Here is a 22,575-nt window from a genome sequence, read left to right as displayed (position 1 = left end):
ATCACAAAAATGTATACATTGTGATTACATTTACAAAAATTCCTTTGATAATAAAGGAAAAAATTTTCCCTGGATTATATATTCATTACATTACAATCATTGTTAGTCAATTATTGATTAGCAAAACATATATGTATAGGATCAAAAATTTTTTTAAAAAACTCATCAACTGTTCATTTGATTATATCCTCTTCTAAACTTGATGAAAACTAGAAATTACATGCTATTTAGTCATTAAAATAATTCTCTTTTTCAACATTGATACGAAATGCTTCTAAGTATCTCTTGACACTCATGTTTTTAGACCACAAAACAGTGAACTAATTCATGTAAAATTACAGATAGGTAAAGGATAAGTTTTTCTTTTATAAGGTGGGAGAAATAAGATATAAAATGGAGAAGCTTTGCTTTTTTTCTTAGAAGATAGTACATAAGGAAGCTGAAGATCTTGAAAATTATTTTCTTAAAGTCTTCTGTGTTTGCCTATACCCATCTTCATATGACTCAGGAATATGTAATAAGGCTGCTGCTAAAAGGAAATAATTTTTTAAAGCTATCATCATTTGAAAAGAATCATAGTAGTATTCACATGATAGCATCAGCCTTTGAGAGAAGTATACAATATTGTTTATTGAATTATAAATTTACATTAAGGAGCTTTTTATGTAACTCCATGGCTGATTGTTTTGACATAATTATATCTAATTCTATAAACTGTAAACTCTACCATCATGTTCCTAGAAGATCATTCAAAGAGACTGATTCCAGTGTGTTGGGGTCAAACAAGAAAACTAAATACTGGTGTTCATGGAAGGTCATCTGGTGTTTTAATTTAAGGCTCTGGATATATACTCTTCTGTATTTCTCTTCCTTTGCTTATGTTAGTTCCTCCATGTGAATTACTAGTTTCTTTTCCTTGTCCCACATATGATATGACTTTATTATGACTCTTACTGTATTTATGAAAACCAATCCTTTCAGCTTCCTAAACACGTCTCAGATCTAATCCCACTTCTCTATCCAGTGCCCCATTCAGACCTACACCATTTGTCATTTGGTAATTATCTTCTATCTGCTTTCCATGCCTCCATTCTCTTCCCACTCCAGGGTCTCCACCATAGAATTATTATAATGACCTGCCTAAAATACAGATACAATTCTAACATTCTCCTTCTCTGAAATCTTAAGTTGCTCTTACTCACAAATCTTCAGTGTTTGTGTCCTGCCAAAAGTATTAATATTTACTTTAACTTATTGTAATTCTCTGTTCTCAGCTACCTTTCCAATTTTTTCTCCAGCAATTATCTTCATCTATTTTATACTCTTGTCACACAAAATTCTTATTTCTTTGAACACATATCATAGTACATTTATTAGATGTCTCTATGGACACGTAACTTTATTTTTTCACTAATAGTCAACATAAGCTTTTGGTTACCTGTGAAGAGAGACTAAAACTTATGATTTATAATCAATATTGTTTTTATATCACATTGATAATAGCACTAAGCATAGCTATAGGACACAGAGGCGGGGGGGATGGCAAAGACAAGCTTTGAACAATGAAGAGAAACCGACGTAAAGAAAAACTATAATCATAATCCTGAATGTATCAAGATTTTTCAAAAGGTGTTTTGAAAACACACACATACACATACAAACATAAATTGCATATGTATTTAATTCTCCTTTATATTATAAAACAAATGATTTTTGCATTTGAGATTTAACCTAGAACTCAACGGACTATAACTATCTTTTTATAATTCTCTTTTAGATTCAGCATAGTGAGGTAGCATGAACTCTAGGATGTTGAAAGGCAGGTTCTACTAACACTTACTAACTTTATGATCTTTGATAGGTCATTTATCTTTGCTAAATCGCAGTTTTTCATACCCATAAAGTGAAAATTAATATATATTCCCTTTCTGCTCAAGGAAAGATTGTATCATTTAAGTTAACATTTGAAAGTATACGATCAATTAAAGAGATTTAAAAATAAATTCTATCATAGAATTGTTCTGTAGTCTCTTTAATCCTGTATTTCCTTAGAGGATCTTGATAGAAGATATATGTTGATAAGGCTAATAAATGATCAAATAAGGAAATAAAGGACATATTGGGGGTTCATTTGTTTTATTTTTTTTATTTCTTTCTTTTATATTTCTTATGTTTCTTCCTTGTTAAAACAGTTTTGGTATGAACCATGATGGAATTGGAAATTCTTGTGGGACGAAAGGTCATGAAGCAGCAAAACTTATGGCAGCTCACATTACTGCAAATACCAATCCTTTTTCCTGGTCTGCCTGCAGTCGAGACTATATCACCAGCTTTCTAGAGTAAGTAATCTCTGGAGAGTGATGATGAATTGCTCCAGAAGTAAGCCATTGGTAGAAGCCTAATATGTAGTGCTTCGTACTGCATAATGAGTAACTTTTATAGGGTGATATTTCAGGCTGTTCCCAAAATATTTTAATATATCATTGTGGCAAATTTTTTCCTTCATACTCCAACAGAACTTGGTAGATTAGAGAAACTGGAGCAAGGCTATAAGTGGAGTTGATGATGTGAGTGTCAGAAATGTTCAATAAATGGGAAACAATGTCAGAAAGAATTTAGATTTACACAGTTTAATAGAGTATAGGTGAACATTAATTCGGTGATTATCTATTTCATTTTGTTGTTGAAAAAACTGAATTTTTCAGGAATGCTGAAGTATCTAATAGTAACAAACAACAACAACAAAAAACCAAATACCTAGGAAATGAAAATGAGAAAATGAAAATTTGTCTTTGAAAATTTATTTTGTGACTCATCTTTTCTGCAGTTTGAGAACTTCTTTGCTGATCTTTTAATGTATATTTGAGAGTCTGGTTATTTAAGTGTGAAATAAATAAATTAGCTGAGGTATAACTGTTTATTAAAGCAGATTTCCTTTCACATCTTACCTGCATAGGACTTTAGGATTGGACTTTAGAAGCTCATAGACTTAGGTCTCGCTTTCTAACTGTGTTACCATGGGCATGTTACTTAACCTTTCATAATCTTCAGTGACCTCACTTGTTAAATGAATTAGGTAATAATACACACATCATGAGGTTGTTACATATATAATTATGTACAATGTTATAATGTATATGTAACAGTAAACATTCATTAAATGGTATATGTTATTTTAAATAATATGAAGGCTTTAAGCCTTATTCTATCATTACTTTTAACTGTTTTGAGCCATTGTTTTCTTTGGGAGGAGAGATTAAATGCTCTGTGAAAAGTTGAATCATAGAAAAAGCACACGTGAACAACAAATTTTTTTTAAAAACTGTCTTTCTTCAAAATTCACATTTATATTACTGTGGTCTAAAACCTTAAAAATTCAGATAGGTTATGTAAGGTAATATTATTTATTAAAGCTTTGATTCATATCTGCTAATCACTGAAACTTCTGAAAACTTAAAATTATGAATTTTTTAAAACCCCAAATGAGATTTTAAATTACCTAGCACAATGATTTCATCAGAGATCAAAAGATAAATGTTTAAAATTGGCTTTTTTGAATTAATTAATGTAATAATGAAATAGAAGGAATTGGGAATACATATTAGAAGGTAGTTTCTCTGAATAATTATGCTATAATCTAAAATTTTTAATGTTAGTAACAGGTAATTATAATACTATACTTGCCTAGTGCCTAAACTGGGTTGAAGGCTGTAAAGATAGACCACAGTGCATTTGTTTGACATCTTTTGGTAGTTTTTCACACAAAGCACTAGTATTATCATTTTCCAAGATGTTTTTAATGAGATCATATTACCTAAATTTTAAGCATTGTTGAGGATCTGCTTTCCCCAGAAATCAAGCCAGATCTGGAATTTCTCCTTTGACTTGGCTCATGTTTTTATAATGGAATCTTAGTGTCTATCACCAGAAAGACAAACTGTATAACATGCTTAGTAATCCTGTGCATTTTTGAAGGCTTCTCTCCTGGTGTTTTGTTTTGTTTGTTTGTTTGTTTTTTTGCAAGTACCAAGTTTCTTTCTCCCCTATCCTGTTTATTTTGTACAGCCTATTTGCTAGGACCATCTCTGTATACCTAACAAAGACCCATTTTGATCTCTTGCCAGACCTTGCCTTGATGAAACTATATTAAGGCTGTTAAAATACTCTGAAAGGAAATCCCTAAATTACTAATAAAATACTATAAAGAAATCACCACAGATCTGGTGAGAGATGTAAAATTATTACTAATTGCAATAAAGTGTTCCATTGAATTAATTAAAAGAATTAATCCACAGAGCATTATTTAAGCCTTATTGCCTCTTTGCATTTTGTATGTAAGCATGATTAGTGTTGACAGGGTTTAAAAGGCTTATTTATCCTGTATTTTATAAAAATATTTCTGTTGTACATCATCATGGAAATGCTCACAAAGTTAAATCCATTAGTAAAAAAATAGATATTAAAGACAAAGGGTAGAAATTTGGGGAAAGTTGTCTTTTTTTCCTTTTTTGATAATAAACTAAACAACTCTGATTATAATCTGACCAAGCAATAAGGTTTTTTTTTTTTTTTTTTTTTTTTTAAACACAGGGCCCTTTAAAAAGGTCAGTTCACTGGAGCACAAAGACATAATAGTAACTTTCTTGAATTTCTTTGTTCCTTTTTATTAATGCAGTTGGCTTAATTGCTTTAACAGCTATGTGTGATATTTTTAAAAATCCAGTGATATTTTGATCAGGAATTGAGGTTACATTTATGTTTTATAGTTGGCTCAAAAAGACTCATAACATTTTATTTTAGTTTCTCTTCTCAAGAAAAAGAAATCTTGAAAGATGAATTGTTTAAGAACTGTAGCCCAGCCAACAAAATGCATACCTTTCTTTACTTAGTGACTGTATAGGCCCAAGATGATGGTGGATTTCAACAATGAGCTTTCTATGATTTATAGAGAATCACTATTCACTATGTTCAACTGAAAACAATTCCATGGCCTTTAAGTGCCAATAGAGTAAAAGTCTCTCATGTCTTTCTGAAACACTAGGTGCTACTGATCAATCAGGAGATGGTGTTTACCAACTCCCAATATTTTTTTTCAGATTTCTTAAACTCGGTGATTCAATAAGTGGTTCATGAATCGCCCAGAAGCCGTCCTGATTAAATAATAAAGAACCCATTTCCGTTAAAATGGACGTGTTATGCCAGCTTCTGATGTTTTCGACGACGGCTTTGCAGGTAGTGTCCTTCCTATCTGCCTGCGGGACTTATTTACTTATTTATTTAGAAAATAGAGAAAGATGAACCTGGTATTATGGCTCACACTCATTGATGACTATGGGCTAATTTACCAGGCAGTGGAAGGCAGCCAGTAGTTTAGGCCAGTTTTTCATACATTTTCCACCACTTAGTGGTAGTACAGAGTAATTTCATATAGTTTTCAAAAATTCCGGAGCCTCTGTGAATCAATTCTTGCTCTCTTTAAATTAAAGTCTGTTAAATTGTTTGAACTGTCAGAGATCCATAGCAAAATTTCCTACAGCTCCAAATTAAATACAGACTAGCCATTTTCACAGAAAGGATGGAAGCTGAATAAAAGAAAGGCAATATTATGGTAGAAGGTGAACTAGAAAGAAAGAGCTACAAGGAAAGTGATATAAGATGAACAGGATGACTAAGACACTCACATTTCCTCTATACCAATTACCTTTGAAAGTCAGTATCAATAATCTTTAAATGGAAAACGATTTCATAGATGGGACCCTCTTTATATATGGAGCCCAAGAAACAGCAAAACAGGTTTCTCCTCTTTCCATTTATCAGGCATATTTTGGGGACTTCACCTTAACCCATAAAAATCTTTGATTAAGTCATAATTACATATGGAGAAGAGCATAACCAAGTAAGTCATTTGTAGTACAATGTTTGTTTGTTGGAAGCCTCAAATTCAGTTCTATTCAAGCATCCTAATCATATAGATGGCAAGAGAGAAAGGTCTTACTTTTAAGTAAGAAAGGTCTTACTTACAGTCGGACTTTTAGAAAGTAGTTATTATTTGTTTTGTGAAGATTGATAAAGAAGTTTACAATGACATAGTAGGTAAGACACTTGACTTGCCATGGATAATACAATCTAATTCATTTTTGTTTAAGTGTATGAGCACTATTTTGTGGTAAAAATAGGAGTTGGCATTAAATGTTAACTTTTTGTTGTTGTTGTTAAAAGACTGTTAAGATATATATAGGATTATATAGAAAGATTTATTTTTTAGATTGTCCCACTGTGTTGTAGGCTGAAGGTCTATATAGTATAATTGTTTAAATAAAAAAAAAATCTAAATTTGCAATTAGGAGAATGTGCTCACATGTTCTGGAAACAAAGCCAAGGGTACATATTTTATATAGGGATCTGTAAATTTTAGCTGAAGACTTCAACTCTGGCTCATGTTCCCATTTCAAGGCTAATTTTCAAACTATGTAAATCAGAGTTCTCTAAATTAGAGGTAGACTACATAAAATATGATTTTGCTATCATGCTGCAAAGATTTCTGGAAATGTAAATGTACTTTGATTTACTAAGAATTTCATAATCTAGGAAAAAAGCATGTTCTCAAGCTAATACACATTCTTTTTTCTGTCTTAGATGCATAAACAAAAGTAGGGTGTTATTATCTTTATTGCTGTAGATATTAACAAAAATTGAGCTTTTAGTAGTGAAATGTATGTTGCTAGAGAAATTCTCAGAGTTCTAGTTTTTATGTATATGGTTTTGCTCAGGACCAATATATCAGTGCTTAATAACAATAAGCTATAATAGTATCTCATAGATGGAAAATGATAGTGCTTTTCATTTAATTTATTTATTAACGAATGAGGTTTATGTTTTCTTAGTGGAAAAATTTGCATATGACCAAAACACAGACCATCTGTGCTTAAAAGTGCCATATGATGAGAAAACTCAAGTAGATTTATACTACTCTTATTATTTTGATAAGAGTAGCATAAATAATACTAGGTTTAGCATCATAAGAATTGTATGGTTATATCAACTAACTAGAACCCCAGATTTAATAATAGTTACTCCTAATCTCCATTTTGCTAAATAGACTCAATTACAAAATGTAAGAAAATAACTCATCTAATATTTTTGAGAAAGGAAAAAACATTTGTCCCTGGAGACCTGTACAAAAATGTTCATATCAGCATACTTGACAATTTTCAGAAATTAGGAATAATGTAAATGCTTATTAATAGAAGAATGGATAAATAATTATGCCATAGTCTTAAATGGAATATTAAAGAATGATATCAATGAACATAATATTGAACGAAAGTATAAAATCACAAATAAAAATCTACAGCATGACTCCTTTTATGTAGTTCAAAAATAGGCAGATTAATAATTGAGAGATGAATAATTACTAAGAAAATCATGGAAATAATTATTTTAAAAGTCAGAATGTTAGTTCTTCTAGAGAAAGTGAGGGGTGTAATTAGGGTTAAGCTCCTGGGAATTTTATAAGAGGAAAAAAAATACTTCCAGGGTTAAATATACATCTCTCTGATTCATATCCTCTACCTTCTATACTTATATCTGTGATATTTCATAATGGCAATTGATGACTCAGAAGCATGGTAATATCCAGAAATATTATTTTCTAAGAATTAATTAATCATGATCTAGAGGTTTAACTTACTTGAAAGTATTAGGAAAATAGCAAATTTTAGTAACACTATGCAAAAAATATTTTTGTCACTTACCCTCAGGTAAGAATTAAAATATGAAAACTACCCCCCACCCCAAATAGTTTAACCCAGGTTTTATGGTATATATATCAAATATGGTTAGTAAAAATATATATATATACTACATTTTCTACCCAAAATGTAGGAACAATAAATCAATCTTGAAGATAATCCCTACCCTTGCTTTCCCAGAACCGATAAAAATAAGACACGTGACTTGCCATTAGTGGTTTGTATGATAGTATGGCCAAACCCATTTAAAAAGGCCTTTGTTGATGCCTTATTTCTAAATACATGTTCGTTTTGATAAAGATCTATATGTTTTTGTTTATATTTTATTTATACAGTATTTTATTCTTCTGCAAAAATATAAAGAAAAGAATAAGACTTGTCTAGATATTTAATTAGACCACATTAATACAAAGCAGTAAATAATTCTAAAAAACTGAAACAAAAATCCACTTATGGAGTAAACTTTATCAAAAGACTTTGTCCACAGGTGACCACAGTGCATGCCTTCTTTATTGTCTGGAGGCCTTTCCAATGGTTGTCTAATTTGGTATTTTTAAAAGAACATGAACCATGGTTAGAACACCATTAATACCTTGGAGCAAGAACTTTAGACAAATGAATTATTCTTGCTTCCTCCTGGGTTGAGCCAAATTTCAGTTTGCTATCAAAAAAATTTTTTTCCGCAGGGTATCTATTCCCAAAGTCTTTTGGGGGGTCTGTATAGTATTTTCTCTAGGTTTCTAAGTTAATTTTCTATATCTACAAGTAATTATATATAATAATTTTTAATAGATTTTTGAGTTAGTGCTACTTAGGTGAATTTATTGTATAGTTGCTTTGTTATGCTATCGGCAAATATTTTTACCAATGGAACCCTGTACTTAGATCCTTCAGTAGTTAAACTTTTCCCATTAATTTATACTATTACTTGATTTTTTTTTTTACATATTTCAACCCTTTCATAAAGACTTTTGTAATTTTGTTGTAGATGGAACTGAAACTGATATTTTAGAAGAAAAATTATGGGCTTAAACTGCTAATTGATTTATTTCATGCATATTGCATTTTATCAAAATTGTCTTCTTTCAGTATACTTTTCACATTTGACTGCTTTATCATTAATCTTAATATAGAAATTTGAATATGCATATCTATATAGATTAAAGATACTTTACATAATAAAATAAAAGGAGCTTGCTATTTTAAAAATTCATCTAGAAATAATTTCTCTTATTGCAGTGCATGTCAATTTCTCAAAGTTCAATAAATAGGAAGTAAAAGCATTCTTTCATGAAAACTGGACAGCAGGGTGAAAATAAGTTGTTTTCTGTTAAATACATTGAAGAGTGACAAGTGAAATGATTATAATAACCAATAATAAACCCATCTATATTAGTGCAACATTTATTATTTTTATCCAAATATTTTTATTGATGAAAAACCAATCAAGAGGGGCATAAAGGAAAGGAAAGGGTGCAAAGAAGACAGTGTTCTGCCCGTGGGTTTCTGAATCTATCACCTTGTGAGTCGTATGGTTCAATTTTTAAAAGGTATTAATTTGCTCCTGTGCAAATACACATTTTAATATAGCAAATTAACTTTTACATTTTAAGAAGTATGACAAAATAGTAAGTGAATATGAAACTCGTTATTATACATGGCTCTTTCTTAACCTATCTATAAATGAAAATTTGTACTGTCCTAAATAATAGTTGAGGAACTTCTACTTGTGAAATTATTTTCCTTTGGCAAAGTGGATGGAAAAGATTTGGAAAAAAAAACACAAGTGCTGGCACAATTGACAGGAATGTTGGAAAAAATTTTTAAATGTTGGCATAGGAATTCTTTAAAAATTCTAAGTTACTCACATGTGAAATGAAAGTAAAAAAGCATCTGTCCTATTTTATGCACACTGACTAAAAAAATGAACAATTATCTTTAGCAAAGTATAAAGCTCTTTAAACTAAGGTATTCCGTCTGGATTTTGGCGATCTTTATGTTATTTGTTCCACTGAATTAAAATATTATGTTTGAGTGCGAGCATACTTTGAAAGCAGAAATTGCAGAGAGGAGAACATTCTCTTTTCCAACTCTGATGACCCTAGATGAAATATGAAATTTTTGAGAGACTAAACACTCCTAATATACTTGAGAGAACTTTGGATCTTGGCCTCATCTGTCATTCTGCCCATTTATTATTGAAATATTTCAAGAACCTTTGGACATGTCTTACTACAGCATCTATTGTTTTGCCCAAGTTAGAGGAGTATATAGATTAGGTCTTTAAGAATGACAACCATAGTGGCTGTTTGTTTTTGTTTTGCTTTGTTTTTTTTTTAATTTTCCACATTTTATGTTTTTAATTCTACTACCAGATGTGGTTGTATTTTCATGGAAAACAAACAAGAAGCTTAGAGTAATATGAAATTCTATTTTGATTCCTTGAGAAATTAGTTTAAATCAGTATTTTAAGGCCAACATGACATTTTGAGATTGTTGTCTGAGATGCTTTTATTGTGTCTCGGTGCTGGAAAAAACTACTGGGGCTCTTTTTCACATTTCAGTAAAGTTATTCTATTCTGCTATGTGAGTATTTGTTGGTAGAATGTATTGCTTTTCATGCATCAAGTTATTAAAACAAAGAGTTCGACACATGGTTTCATGATTGTGATGGAAATAGTCCATAGTGTACCTAATTTCCTTTGATCCTTTATGTTGAACAGTTCAGGCCGTGGTACTTGCCTTGATAATGAGCCTCCCAAGCGTGACTTTCTTTATCCAGCTGTGGCCCCAGGTCAGGTGTATGATGCTGATGAGCAATGCCGTTTCCAATATGGAGCAACATCCCGCCAATGTAAATATGGGGTAAGAAGTCTTAATCCTTATGTTTAGTCACTTACATGTGTTCTTTCATGACACAAATATTAAGTTAGATTTTAACTGAGTGTAGTTTACCACTGATAACATCATTCATTCAAGTATGGCCTTTGGCACACTGCTTTTTTTCTGATATAAATTGTTTATTTCTAAATATTTGAGTAATCTTAGGTTTCAAACATCTTGTGAAGGATACAGATAGAATTTTAATAATTTATGATTTATTTCTTTTTTAAGTCCTGAGCTTATGATGCCAACTTTAGTTTGTCTTTTGAAATGTTATGGTTTTGAAAACTTCCCCCTCCCAGCCTTTTTTGGTACTTTAATAATTGGGTTTAAGAGAATTTTCACATTGGCTAGGAGCCTTTATTTTAATTTATACTTTTTAGTACTGAGTCATTTCAAGTTGCTTCACTCACTGCCCACATTCTAACACAACAACTGAGTGGGGACAAGATGACATTAACCCAAATAGAAAAACAAGGAAAATTACTGTGGAAAAAATGTAGGTTTCATAATTGACTCTTCATGTCTGCCTAATAAAGTAGGCAGTGGATGGAGCAACCTGAAATGACTCAGTACTAGAACATATAAATTAAAATCAAATAAATAATATTATATCTAGAAATAATAAGTTTTATTGAGAAAAATATCAGTGTTTAGTATAGAGACATATTCATAGAAGGTACACAGTGTAAACATGCTGAATGAAAGAAGAGGATTTTTAAATGTCAAGTTGTAAGAAAAATTCAGGTTTAAAGCATAAGTTTCGGCGGGGGTGGGGGTGACTGGGTGATGGGCACTGAGGAGGGCACTTGATGGGATGAGCACTGGGTGTTATTCTATATGTTGGCAAATTGAACACCAATAAAAAATAAATTAAAAAAAAATACAGCATAAGTTTAACAGCTTAATTTCTATTTTTATGCAAATACTATTTAAATCTCTTTTTAAAAATAGTAGCAAAAAAGGAATTAAGTTTTAAGGTAGAAAATACTAAATAATATATACATTATTCTGTACTAATTATTCCCCTTGGGTTCAGTACAAAAGAAAATGATTTTTTAAAATATCCCTTGGGTGGCAAGTATATTCTTATTCTTGGTGGGCTTTGACAGCATATTTTGTGCAACAGATTTAAAGATTTTGTGCAACTATCTAAATATCTAAAGCCTAGAATAAGACTTTGGTCTTTCTTGTCTCTCTGTACAGAGTCTCCTGTTATTATTTCTATATGATTTTAGGTTTTTGTTTCTTAGGTTGTTTTTTCCTACAGAAAATGTTGGTCAGATTTCAATCATGGTCTTTTTATATACTTGTAGTTTAGTAGGTTGAAATTCATGACCAAATAAGATTACAGATTTTCTATTATTCTTATCTATGATCTCATTTCTTTATTAAGAAGTGAAATAGTTTATCTAATTTTAGTTTTTTTTATTGGAAATTGAGTTTTAACTGCACTTATGTATTTTTATATTAGATAATTTATATTATCAGTTTTGCAGGACCTATGGATACATTTTTTTTATTTCTTCAATAATTAATAAAAATTTTCACCTGATCATCCTCTCTACCTGTATATCTCATTTATTTTAAACTAGTGGATTTGGGATCCCTGGGTGGCGCAGCGGTTTGGCGCCTGCCTTTGGCCCAGGGCGCGATCCTGGAGATCCGGGATCGAATCCCACATCGGGCTCCTGGTGCATGGAGCCTGCTTCTCCCTCTGCCTGTGTCTCTGCCTCTCTCTCTCTCTCTCTCTCTGTGACTATCATAAATAAATAAAAATTAAAAAATAAATAAATAAATAAACTAGTGGATTTGAAGTGAAGTGGATAAGTAATTGCAAAATTGTATATTTTCAGTTTGTGTTCCTTATATTTAGCTTTTTTTAAAAGATCTTATGTATTTATTTGAGAGATAGAGAGAGCAAGAGCAGGGGGAGGGACAGAGGAAGAAGAGCAAGCAGACTCCCTGCTGATCAGGGAGCCGGACACAGGGCTCAATCGCAGGATCCTGAGATCATGACCTGAGCCATAGTCAGACATTTAATCAGCTGAGCCACCCAGGTGCTCCCTTTTATATTATCTTTATGTGTTATGTTTATAAAAACTTTTATAATAGATATAAAATAAAATTTGGAAAACTTGAGGAAAGTCATTAGCATCTTACAATCCTATACGATTTTACATATTTTATCATTAATCTTTTCACTTTGATTTGCAGCAAAATGGTTTTCTTAGACTCATGTACTATATGAAAATGCTTATGCTACCTTTTCGTAATTTGATAAAAATTGTAATTATCTATTAATAGTTTGTAGGTGGTGAAACTAAAATACAGAATGTGATTTACCTACCCCAGGGTAAAGACAAAAAAAAACTTTTAAGATTTTTTATTTATTTATTCATATTTATTCATATACATATATTCTATATATATGTATATATTCTATATATATATATTCTATATATATATATATATATAGAGAGAGAGAGAGAGAGAGAGAGAGAGAGGCAGAGACACAGGCAGAGGGAGAAGCAGGCTCCATGCAGGGAGCCTGATGTGGACTCGATCCCGGGTCTCCAGGATCATCCCCTGAGCTGAAGGCGACGCTAAACCGCTGAGCCACCCGGGCTTCCCTAAAAACAAAAATTAAAAAGGTCTACTTTACTTCCATTTTCTATTAAGATAAAGATAACTTATATTCTATTTCAGAAGATACTTTTTATCAATGTTCATCAAATGTCTATTTCTAAATATCTTCTTAAAAACAAAATAAAACAAAACACCTCCCCATCTTATTCCAGTCTTTTTTGAGAGATAGGGGATCTAGAGAGCTTTCCTAAACTTATTTTCAGGGTTATAATTTCTCAGGTGGTGAAACCCTGAGTGTTGGGTTTGAGTTTTATATTTTTTTATCGTATGTAAATAGTTAGGACCTTCAAGGCAAGGTATAAGTACAGATGAGCAGCATACAAAATAAGATCCTACTAGATCATCTAAAAAGTCTGCTAGCTGTATCATCAAATACTAAGGGTGCCTTTGATGTGTTGATTAAATTGCATTGCAAATAAAACAGTATCAGTTAGTCTTAAAAATGTGGGTTTTTTGCCTATTTAGAGGAAAATTACTCCCTGTAAAGTTCTATAGGATCTGTTGTCTCACTCTTCTTCCATTTCAATTTGTCTCTTTCTTTAGCAGAAAGGAATTATCGAAAGTAGATTAACAAGAACATTTTATAATAATAATAAGCTTAAACTTTGGAAGGAACTCACTAATGAGCCCATATATTTTAAGGGATGTGGGTGATCTTTGCTCTCTAAAAAAAAAAGCACAGATTAATTCAAGACTCAGTCTCAAACATAACTCCACATTTCTTTATTCTGTCACTGTAAATCATATCCTAAACATTGTTTTCATATATATTTAATGAATCAGTATAGGTCAGCAATATCCAATACATAATTTACTGGTAATTGTCAATTGGTGTTGCCCTCATGACACTTTTTAACAGAAATAGAAGAAAAGAAAAAAAGAAGGGTGAAAATTCACAGAGAACCATTAAAGACCCTGAATAGCCAAAGTAATTTTGAGCAAGAAGACCAAAGCTGGCAGCATTATACTTCCTGATTTAAAAAGCTGCAGTAATCAAAATAGTATGATCCTGGCATAAAAATAAACATAATAGACCAATAGAACAGAAGAGAGACTAGACATAGAGCCATGCATATATGACCAATGGATCTTTGACCAAGGCCCCTTGGTCAAATATACAATGGGGAAATGATAGTCCCTTCAATAAATGGTATTGGAAAATTGGACAGCCACAGGCAGAAGAATGAACCTGGACCCTTATTGTACACCATACACAAAAATGAATTCAAAATGAATTAAGGACTTTAATGTAAGACTCAAAACCATAAAACTCCTGGAAAAAAAACATAGGGAAAAACTTCTTGATTTTGGCAATGATGAAAAGGCAACTTATGGAATAGAAGAAAATACTGCAAATCGTGTATCTGTTAAAGGATTTCTGTCCAAAATATATAAGGAACTCCTACAACTCAGTAGCAAAAAAAAAAAAAACACAAAAAAACAAAAAAAAAAAACAAAAACGAAACAAAACAAACAAAAAACCAAATAACCCAATTAAAAAATGGGCAAAGAACTAAATAGACATTTCTTAAAAGAAGACCTTTAGGGGATCCCTGGGTGGCTCAGCGGTTTAGCACCTGCCTTTGGCCCAGGGCACGATCCTGGAGTCCTGGGATCGAGTCCCACGTCAGGCTCCCGGCATGGAGCCTGCTTCTCCCTCTGCCTGTGTCTCTGCCTCTCTCTCTCTTTCTCTCTCTCTATGTCTATCATGAATAAATAAATAAATCTTTAAAAAAAAAAAGAAGACCTATAAATGGCCCATAGGTATGTTAAAAGGTGCTCAACATCACTAATCATCAGGAAAATGCAAATCATAACCATGATGAACTATTACTTCACACCTCTTAGGATATTTATAATAAAAATAAATAACGCAAATACAAAAGAAAACAAATATTGACAAAAATGTGGAGAAAGGGGAACACTTGTGCACTGATGGTGGGAATGTAAACTGGTACAGCCACTGTGGAAAACAGTGTGGAAGTTTCTCAAAAAAAAAAAAATTAGAACCACCATATGATCCAGTAGTCCCACTTCTGGATGTATACCTAAAAGAACTAAAATCAGCATCTCAAAAAGATATATTCATGGTAGCTGAGCTGTGGAATCAGCATCTCAAAGAGATATGTGTATTCTCAAATGCATTGCAACATAATTCACAATAGTTCAGACATGGAAGCAACTTAAATGTCCATTGACAACAAATGGATAAAGAAAATGTAAGAACGTACAATGGAATATTATCCAGGCCTTCGGAGGTGGAGATCCTGACTTTTGTGACAACGATAGAAGAATCTGCTAAGTGAAATAAGGCAAATAAGGAAGTACAAATACTAAATGATGCCACATATGTGCAGAATCTGAAATAGTCAAACTTATAGAAGCAGAGAGTAAAATGGTGGTTGCCAGGGGCTAGGGAAAATTAAAAATGAGGAGGTAATTTGTCGAAGGATACAAAGTTCAGTTATAAGATGAATAAGTATCTATATAAGTATCTATATAAGATGAATAGATATCTGGGGTACAGCATAGTACCTACAGTAAACAATAATCAATTGTATACTTAAAAATTTCCAAAGAGGGTAGAACTTATGTTAAGTTTTCTTATGACACATACACAAAATAATAGAGGACGGGAGGAAGCCTTTGGAGGTGATGGATATGTTCAGGGCATAGTTTGTGATGATGGTTTCATGGATGTATACTTATCTCCAAATTCCTCAAATTGTATGCATTAACTGTGTGAAGTTTTTTGTGTGTCAGTTATACCTTAATCAAGTGTTTGGAGAGAGAGAGAGAGAGAGAGAGAGAGAGGTAATTGCTCACCAACAGGTAGACTTAATGCCCAGGATAACATGAGAGAAATTTTATAGATAAAATAGCTTTGTTTAACATATGGGAAGTTTTTATTATCTATGAAGTCTGTCACTGTCCACATAGACTTACAAATTAGCACATAAATGCCTAATAGTATGCTATACCTTGTTGTTGCTTACTTTAATGTAGAACTGAACAGTATTTTATCAATGAACCATGTATTCTGAATCCCAGAAGGGAACACATGATCTAATACAAGGTTTCACAATGAAACAGAATATTTTAAGATTATTTATTTATTTATTCATGAGAGACAGAGAGAGAGACAGAGAGAGAGAGAGAGAGAGGCAGAGACACAGGCAGAGGAAGAAGCAGGCTCCATGGAGGGAGCCCGATGCAGAACTCGGTCCCGGGTCTCCAGGATCAGGCCCTGGACTGAAGGTGGCGCTAAACCGCTGAGCCACCTGGGCTGCCCCAAAACAGAGTATTTTAAATAACATTCTGCTCATTACTATCCTATTATTATTATTATTATCATTATTACTATGACCTTGAATTATTGATAGATTTTACTTGGGCATTGTTTCCAGTGAACAGCAGCCAACTTGTTCTTGTAAACTTTGGATGGCAAAAGGTACATTAAGCATGCAAAGTGTTTTACCTTTACCTGGCACATGGCAAACGTTCAGTAAGGATTTCCCTTTCTTCTATAAATTATGTCATCCATGATACCGTTCCTCTATAGTTGATATGCTGGTAGTGCTGTAGGAAAATATAAGTCATCTGTATTTGGGGAGCATTTGAAGATATTCTAAGCTCATGCACATCCTTCAGTCTCAGCTCTAATGCATTTTCTCTTCAGACAGACCTCTGTCCAGTCAATCTACAGACAAAGCCTTCTCTTTTTTAACCTCTTTTCTCTTTCACATTATGCTTGAAATAGCAGTCATTTCAAGCCATAATCATTCTATTGGATTACTCATAATTATTTAAATGTCATCTTCTAGGTAAGGCTTCCCCTAGCAATTTTATCTAAATCTGTGTGTGCACATGTGCACATACACATGCACAAGTGCACTTCCTGTCATTTTCCTTTCTTTATTTCTCTCCTTAACATTTATTATTTTTAAACATACTATATATTTTGTTAATTCATCTTGTTTTTGTCTGCTTTTCCCACTAGATTTTTCCTGGGCACAGAGATTTTACCAATTTCATTCCCTGTTAATTTCCCTAACACATAGAACAGAGCCTGGCTCATGATAGGTGCTCAGTAAATATTTGTTGGAAGAGTGAACTGATCAATTATAATAGAACATAAGTTCCATAAGAGTAGGAATCCCACCTGCCTTATTCATGACTGTTTACATGATGCCTGCCTTATAATATGAGCTCAAAATATTTGCTGAATAAATGAGTGAGAAGAATTATCTGGTGAAGAGATAGTGGGGAGAAGACCTCTGTGGCTTTTTTGTGTATTTGAAGAGCTGCCAGAGGCTAGTGTTGCTGTAGCTCTCAAAGCAAGTACCATATAAATGAGATAGAAAAGGAGGCTAGGAGTCAAATCTGTATGCACCTTAATAGGCTGTGTTAAAAATTCTAGGTTTTTATCTTAAGAGCAATGGGTAATTATTGAAGGTGTTTCAATGAATGAGACCAAGAAGGATATTGATGTGCAGAAAATCACAGGATTTCTAAGACATATTGTGTCTTACTAAACAAATGTAATTCTGTGATCTAGAGAAACCGTATTAGAAAGTCAAAGACTTAATATAAAATGGTCTATGTCCTCTTCCCTCTTGTTTTCTATTCCTCTCCAAACACATTCTACACAGAGTACTTAAAGCAGCTCTGTCACGGTTGATACTCCCTTGTAGCAATGCCCTTGCTTTTCATACTGGAAGGTACTACACCATAACTCTGAGATTAATATGAAAGTGTTTGTGTATAGAAATTCAATAATTTTGATGTGAAGTTTGCAAAATCATGGGTATTGTGGTGGATACAGAACATACAAAGAGAAAATATGACACAACTTTGGGAATTTTAAGCCTTCTCATTAGTTTTAAATCTTTCCAGGGGAAATGTGTTTGGGGCATACACTGTGTTTTAGTTATATTAAGGATTAATGAGAAAATAATCTAGAAGTGGTTAAGTATGCCTTTTTTGTTCCACACTTTAAATGATGGCAGATTTTTAGGATCTAATATTAGAAATGGAAGATCACAAAGAATATATGTTTATATACAAAACTGGATTTATTAATTTGTAGTAACAAAGTACAGTTGATATTCAGTCAACTTTCCTCAAGTGTACACATTTTCTCACCTCAGGAAATCTACTCAGTAGGCCAATTAATTATCAAAAGTTTATTTGGTAAGCATAGAATTAAGATATAGGATGGTATAAATTATTTTTATTAATATGTCAACTAATAACTATAATAAGAATACTATCAAGCTATATCTGTCTGAAATATAGCTATTTGTAGGCAAAGTAATCTGCTGAAGATAAGATAGTTGACTTGTCTAATCAGGGTATCCTCCTTCTGGAGAGTACTTAATAAAGTCTGACATATTTTGTCTCTCAGACTCAAGTTTTTAATGTTTTCATGCTTACTCCCTTTTGTTTATTATTTTATCACCACCAATTAGTTAAGATTCAAGTCATTATTGCTTTCTACTTGAGAATCATTCTAATAAAGAGACTTTATGAGTCTTTTTAGGGAATTGTTGGCTACCTACCAATTTTTTTTAAGAGATGCAGATAGCTTGGGAAAGGGTGATAGTGAAATACTTAGAAGTACATATAAGGGAAGTTTAAAGAAATAGAGTTTGAGTAGCCTATTAAAAAGGAGGCTAAATGTTGGCCTTAAAACTGTCTTCAGACTTTGGAACATTTATTATAGTTTGATAGCTGGTAACAAATTGTTCTCCTTCCCTAGCAAGAGCAAAAAAACCACAGTTGTCTTAATTTTTACAGCTGGGAGATTGTAGATGAGGCAGTAGGAAGAATTTCAAGTTATTAAATGTTGGAATGTTGCACTGAGGGTGATTGTAGAACCACTTTCCTTGCAGATTTTAAGGTGGTGTAAATATTCTACAGTGTGGTTTGATATGGAAATAATATTCATGGTATTATTTTAGCAATTCAATATTCTTTTGGAGTCCAAACACATATGCTTATTAGGCATGTGTTTAATAAGAAATTGATTTTGTTTTTATTTTCCCTTAAATTTCAACCCAAAATTTTAGGTCCATAATTACTTGTATTCTTAAAGATCACTTGTTTTTGCTTTGGATTTGCTTCTTAGAGATATTTTTCAAAACTTTTTAATCATTTTTTTAACCTCTTCAAATTGATAATTATTTAACTTGCATTTCTAGATTAGTTCTTTGTTAAATATATGTGTGTGAGTATATATATATATATTTGTATGCATATATATAACAAAAATATATGTCTTTCTAGGATCTCTTGTATTTAAATTATCCACACAACAGGATTAACCTATTTAAAGCTGAAATAAGGGTGCATTATTCTCTTTCTTCAGATGGCTACTAAACACCTGGAGCCAGGCCACGGGGTCACCATATGTTGGTTTTCAATTTTCCTTTGTGTGATACCATGATAAGTAACCTTTCTAATCATTGATGCTCCTTTTTGACCTCTTCAGGCTCTACTCTCCCCTTTGGCCGTCAGGATCCTTTATTGCAAACAGCTGTTGAGAGATGTTACTTACTGATAGGGTAATGAGGACAAAGAAAATGTTTCATATTCAGAACTAAAGACCCAAGATGGCATAGGATTTAGGGTTTCTCAAGGGCAGAAAATGTGTATATGTTTCTTCTATGATCCTTATATTTGTTTAAAAAAAATTTTTTTTAAAAATCATCTAGCAACAAAGAGGCCATTTTCTCTTTGTATACTGTTTTACTTTCATATTGACAAAGTCATTATAAAATGGTTTGGTAATTTTATATCTCTTTCCCCTAATTTTAATTTTCACAGGTAAACTGCTAATTTTAATTTTCACAGGTAAATTAAAGGGCTCTCCTTTGTATTTTTAGTATCTTTTAAGAGCTATAGTTATGAAAACACATAGTTATAAAAACATTAGAAAAGATAATTTAAATTTCTCTTATTATTTTGAAAGAGTTTTTGAGTGTAAAAGAATCAGTTATTCTATTCTGATCAACAAAGACCTAGTTCAGTATTTTACAAAATTGTTTTCCAAATATCAGGTACATTATTTTACTTTATAAAAATTACTTTAAAACTACAACCTTCATATGTATTTTTATTATTATTTGTATTTGCTATTTTTTATTGTTAATATTTGCAAACAGTGTCATTCATTTGAAAATTCAAATAGACTAGAAGTCTGGGAGTTGGTATTAAAATTTTAAATAAGTAGCAATATTTTAAGTCTTGTCTCTTGGAAGATCATGGAATACTTTTAAGGAGTATTGACACACTGACACACTGTAGAATGATGCCAGTGTTACGCGTAAGTCTTATTTGTCCATATATGATTGTTTCCTATTGCATAATGATGTGATGCCCAGGTAAGCTTTCTCACAAAGAAAAGATCAATGGTATTATTGAAAGTCTCATAGAAAAAACCCTGCAAATCCAAAGAAGGGTCTTTATTAGACATAGTAGATCACTTAGTGACTCCATTCTCAAAAGCTTTAAATAATCTATTAAAATCATGAAGGCAAATGAAGAATCTATAATATATCCTTTGTGTTATTTTTAAAAAATGATAAAGAAGCTATGCCTTGAATCCAATTTTTTAATTTTTATGAAAATGACCTCTATGGGAGGCAAATATCCTCAAAGACTTACGTCTCTAAGGAGAAAGCATCACAAGCTACAGGTTCAAGGCTACAAAGGATCAACTAGGGTGCTGGTATCAAATGCAAAGATTTGACAGTGCAAAGTTTTCTGGCTATAAAATTACCTAAGTTTTCATTGGTCTGCCCCAACCCTATTTTCCCCATAAATTGTGTTTTCTTCATAAGTAGTTTTACACAATGCAGGGGTTTTCACAGAATGCATTTATTACATTTCAACAGAAAGCTTGTGTGTATCAGAACGAGAAAAGGAAGGTAGGGTCATGGCAGAAACAGAGAGGAGTTGAAGTTCAAATGGCAAGCTGGTCAGGATCCCTTGGTGGCTCAGCGGTTTAGTGCCTGCCTTTGGCCTGGGGCATGATCCTGGCTGGAGTCCCAGGATCAGGTGCCATATTGGGCTCCCTGCATGGAGCCTGCTTCTTCCTCTGCCTGTGTCTCTGCCTCCCTCTCTCTGTCTTTCATGAATAAATAAATAAAATCTTAAAAAAAAAAAAAAAAAACAGAAAACAAATGGCAAGCTGGTAAGCTGAGGTTTTCTGCATTAGAATAGGGGACATCAGCCTGGTATGAGGTAAGGGTCATTTCTACTGTGAAGGAATAGCGAAACGGAAATGACAATTAAGTGTCTATCCTATGCTTTGGATGGGGAAAAAATAGCTCACATGAGAAATTGAAGCTTTAGGCTTGTGCCTCACATAAGAACAGAGTATGAGGGGATCCCTGGGTGGCTCAGCGGTTTAGCGCCTGCCTTTGGCCCAGGGTGCGATCCTGGAGTCCTGGGATCGAGTCCCACATCAGGCTCCCGGCATGGAGCCTGTTTCTCCCTCCTCCTGTGTCTCTGCCTCTCTCCCTCTCTGGGTCTCTCATGAATAAATAAAATCTTAAAAAAAAAAAAAAAAAAAAAAAACAGAGTATGACTTTGTATGGTCTCCATACATGGTGCTGACCAAATAAATCAACACAAAAACCAGTGAAACAAAAAAAAATGAGTCAAACCTTAGGGTATATGATAGAAACAAATGCCCAAAGCTTCAGCAACTCATGAAGCACAGGATGCTCCATCAAAAAACAGTGTTCCCTGAAGATAAGCTTGAAAAGAAAATAACAGACATTAGGAAGCAATCCATCATGATGTGAATAAGCAGAAAGATTAGCACCCCAATGGAAGAATAAATGGTAAATATGAAAAGGACTTAATAGACATGGTGGTTAGAATGACAATATCCAATATAAGTGAATGAACTATAATTATATATATAATTAGATATAAATATAATATTTGTGATATTATAATATATATTATATATAACTTAATATATAATATTATAGTAATATAATATATTTGACAGTGCAGTTTTCTGGCTATAAAATATAATATATTAATATATATAATATAGTATATATTATATTTGTGATATATACATCACAAATATATAGCTATAATTATATATTATATAAATTATATAACTAATAATTTTTCAGAATTAAAGAAAGATGTAAATTCAAAGCATGAGCCCCAAGTAGATAAATAAAAGGACACCTAGCTACTGCAGTATAGCAAAGACAAACTTTTGAAAGCAGCTAAACTTCATCACAAAGAAATAGTGATTAGACTG

The 22,575-nt window shown here is 32.3% G+C and overlaps 1 protein-coding gene across 1 annotated transcript in view; it reads left to right on the top strand.

Moving 5' to 3' along the window:
- The window catches only part of ADAMTS6 (ADAM metallopeptidase with thrombospondin type 1 motif 6), a 287,287-nt gene that overhangs the window by 151,872 nt on the left and 112,840 nt on the right, over positions 1 to 22,575 (top strand). Inside the window, exons 9-10 of the mRNA XM_038530727.1 lie at positions 2,193 to 2,339; positions 10,475 to 10,616. Of these exons, the coding sequence (XP_038386655.1) occupies positions 2,193 to 2,339; positions 10,475 to 10,616 (289 nt within the window). The remainder of the gene's footprint in view (positions 1 to 2,192; positions 2,340 to 10,474; positions 10,617 to 22,575) is intronic.

The sequence above is a fragment of the Canis lupus genome, chromosome 2 (genome assembly GCF_011100685.1).
Source record: "Canis lupus familiaris isolate Mischka breed German Shepherd chromosome 2, alternate assembly UU_Cfam_GSD_1.0, whole genome shotgun sequence".
NCBI lineage: Eukaryota > Metazoa > Chordata > Mammalia > Carnivora > Canidae > Canis > Canis lupus.
This window is presented reverse-complemented; position numbering and strand designations above follow the sequence as displayed.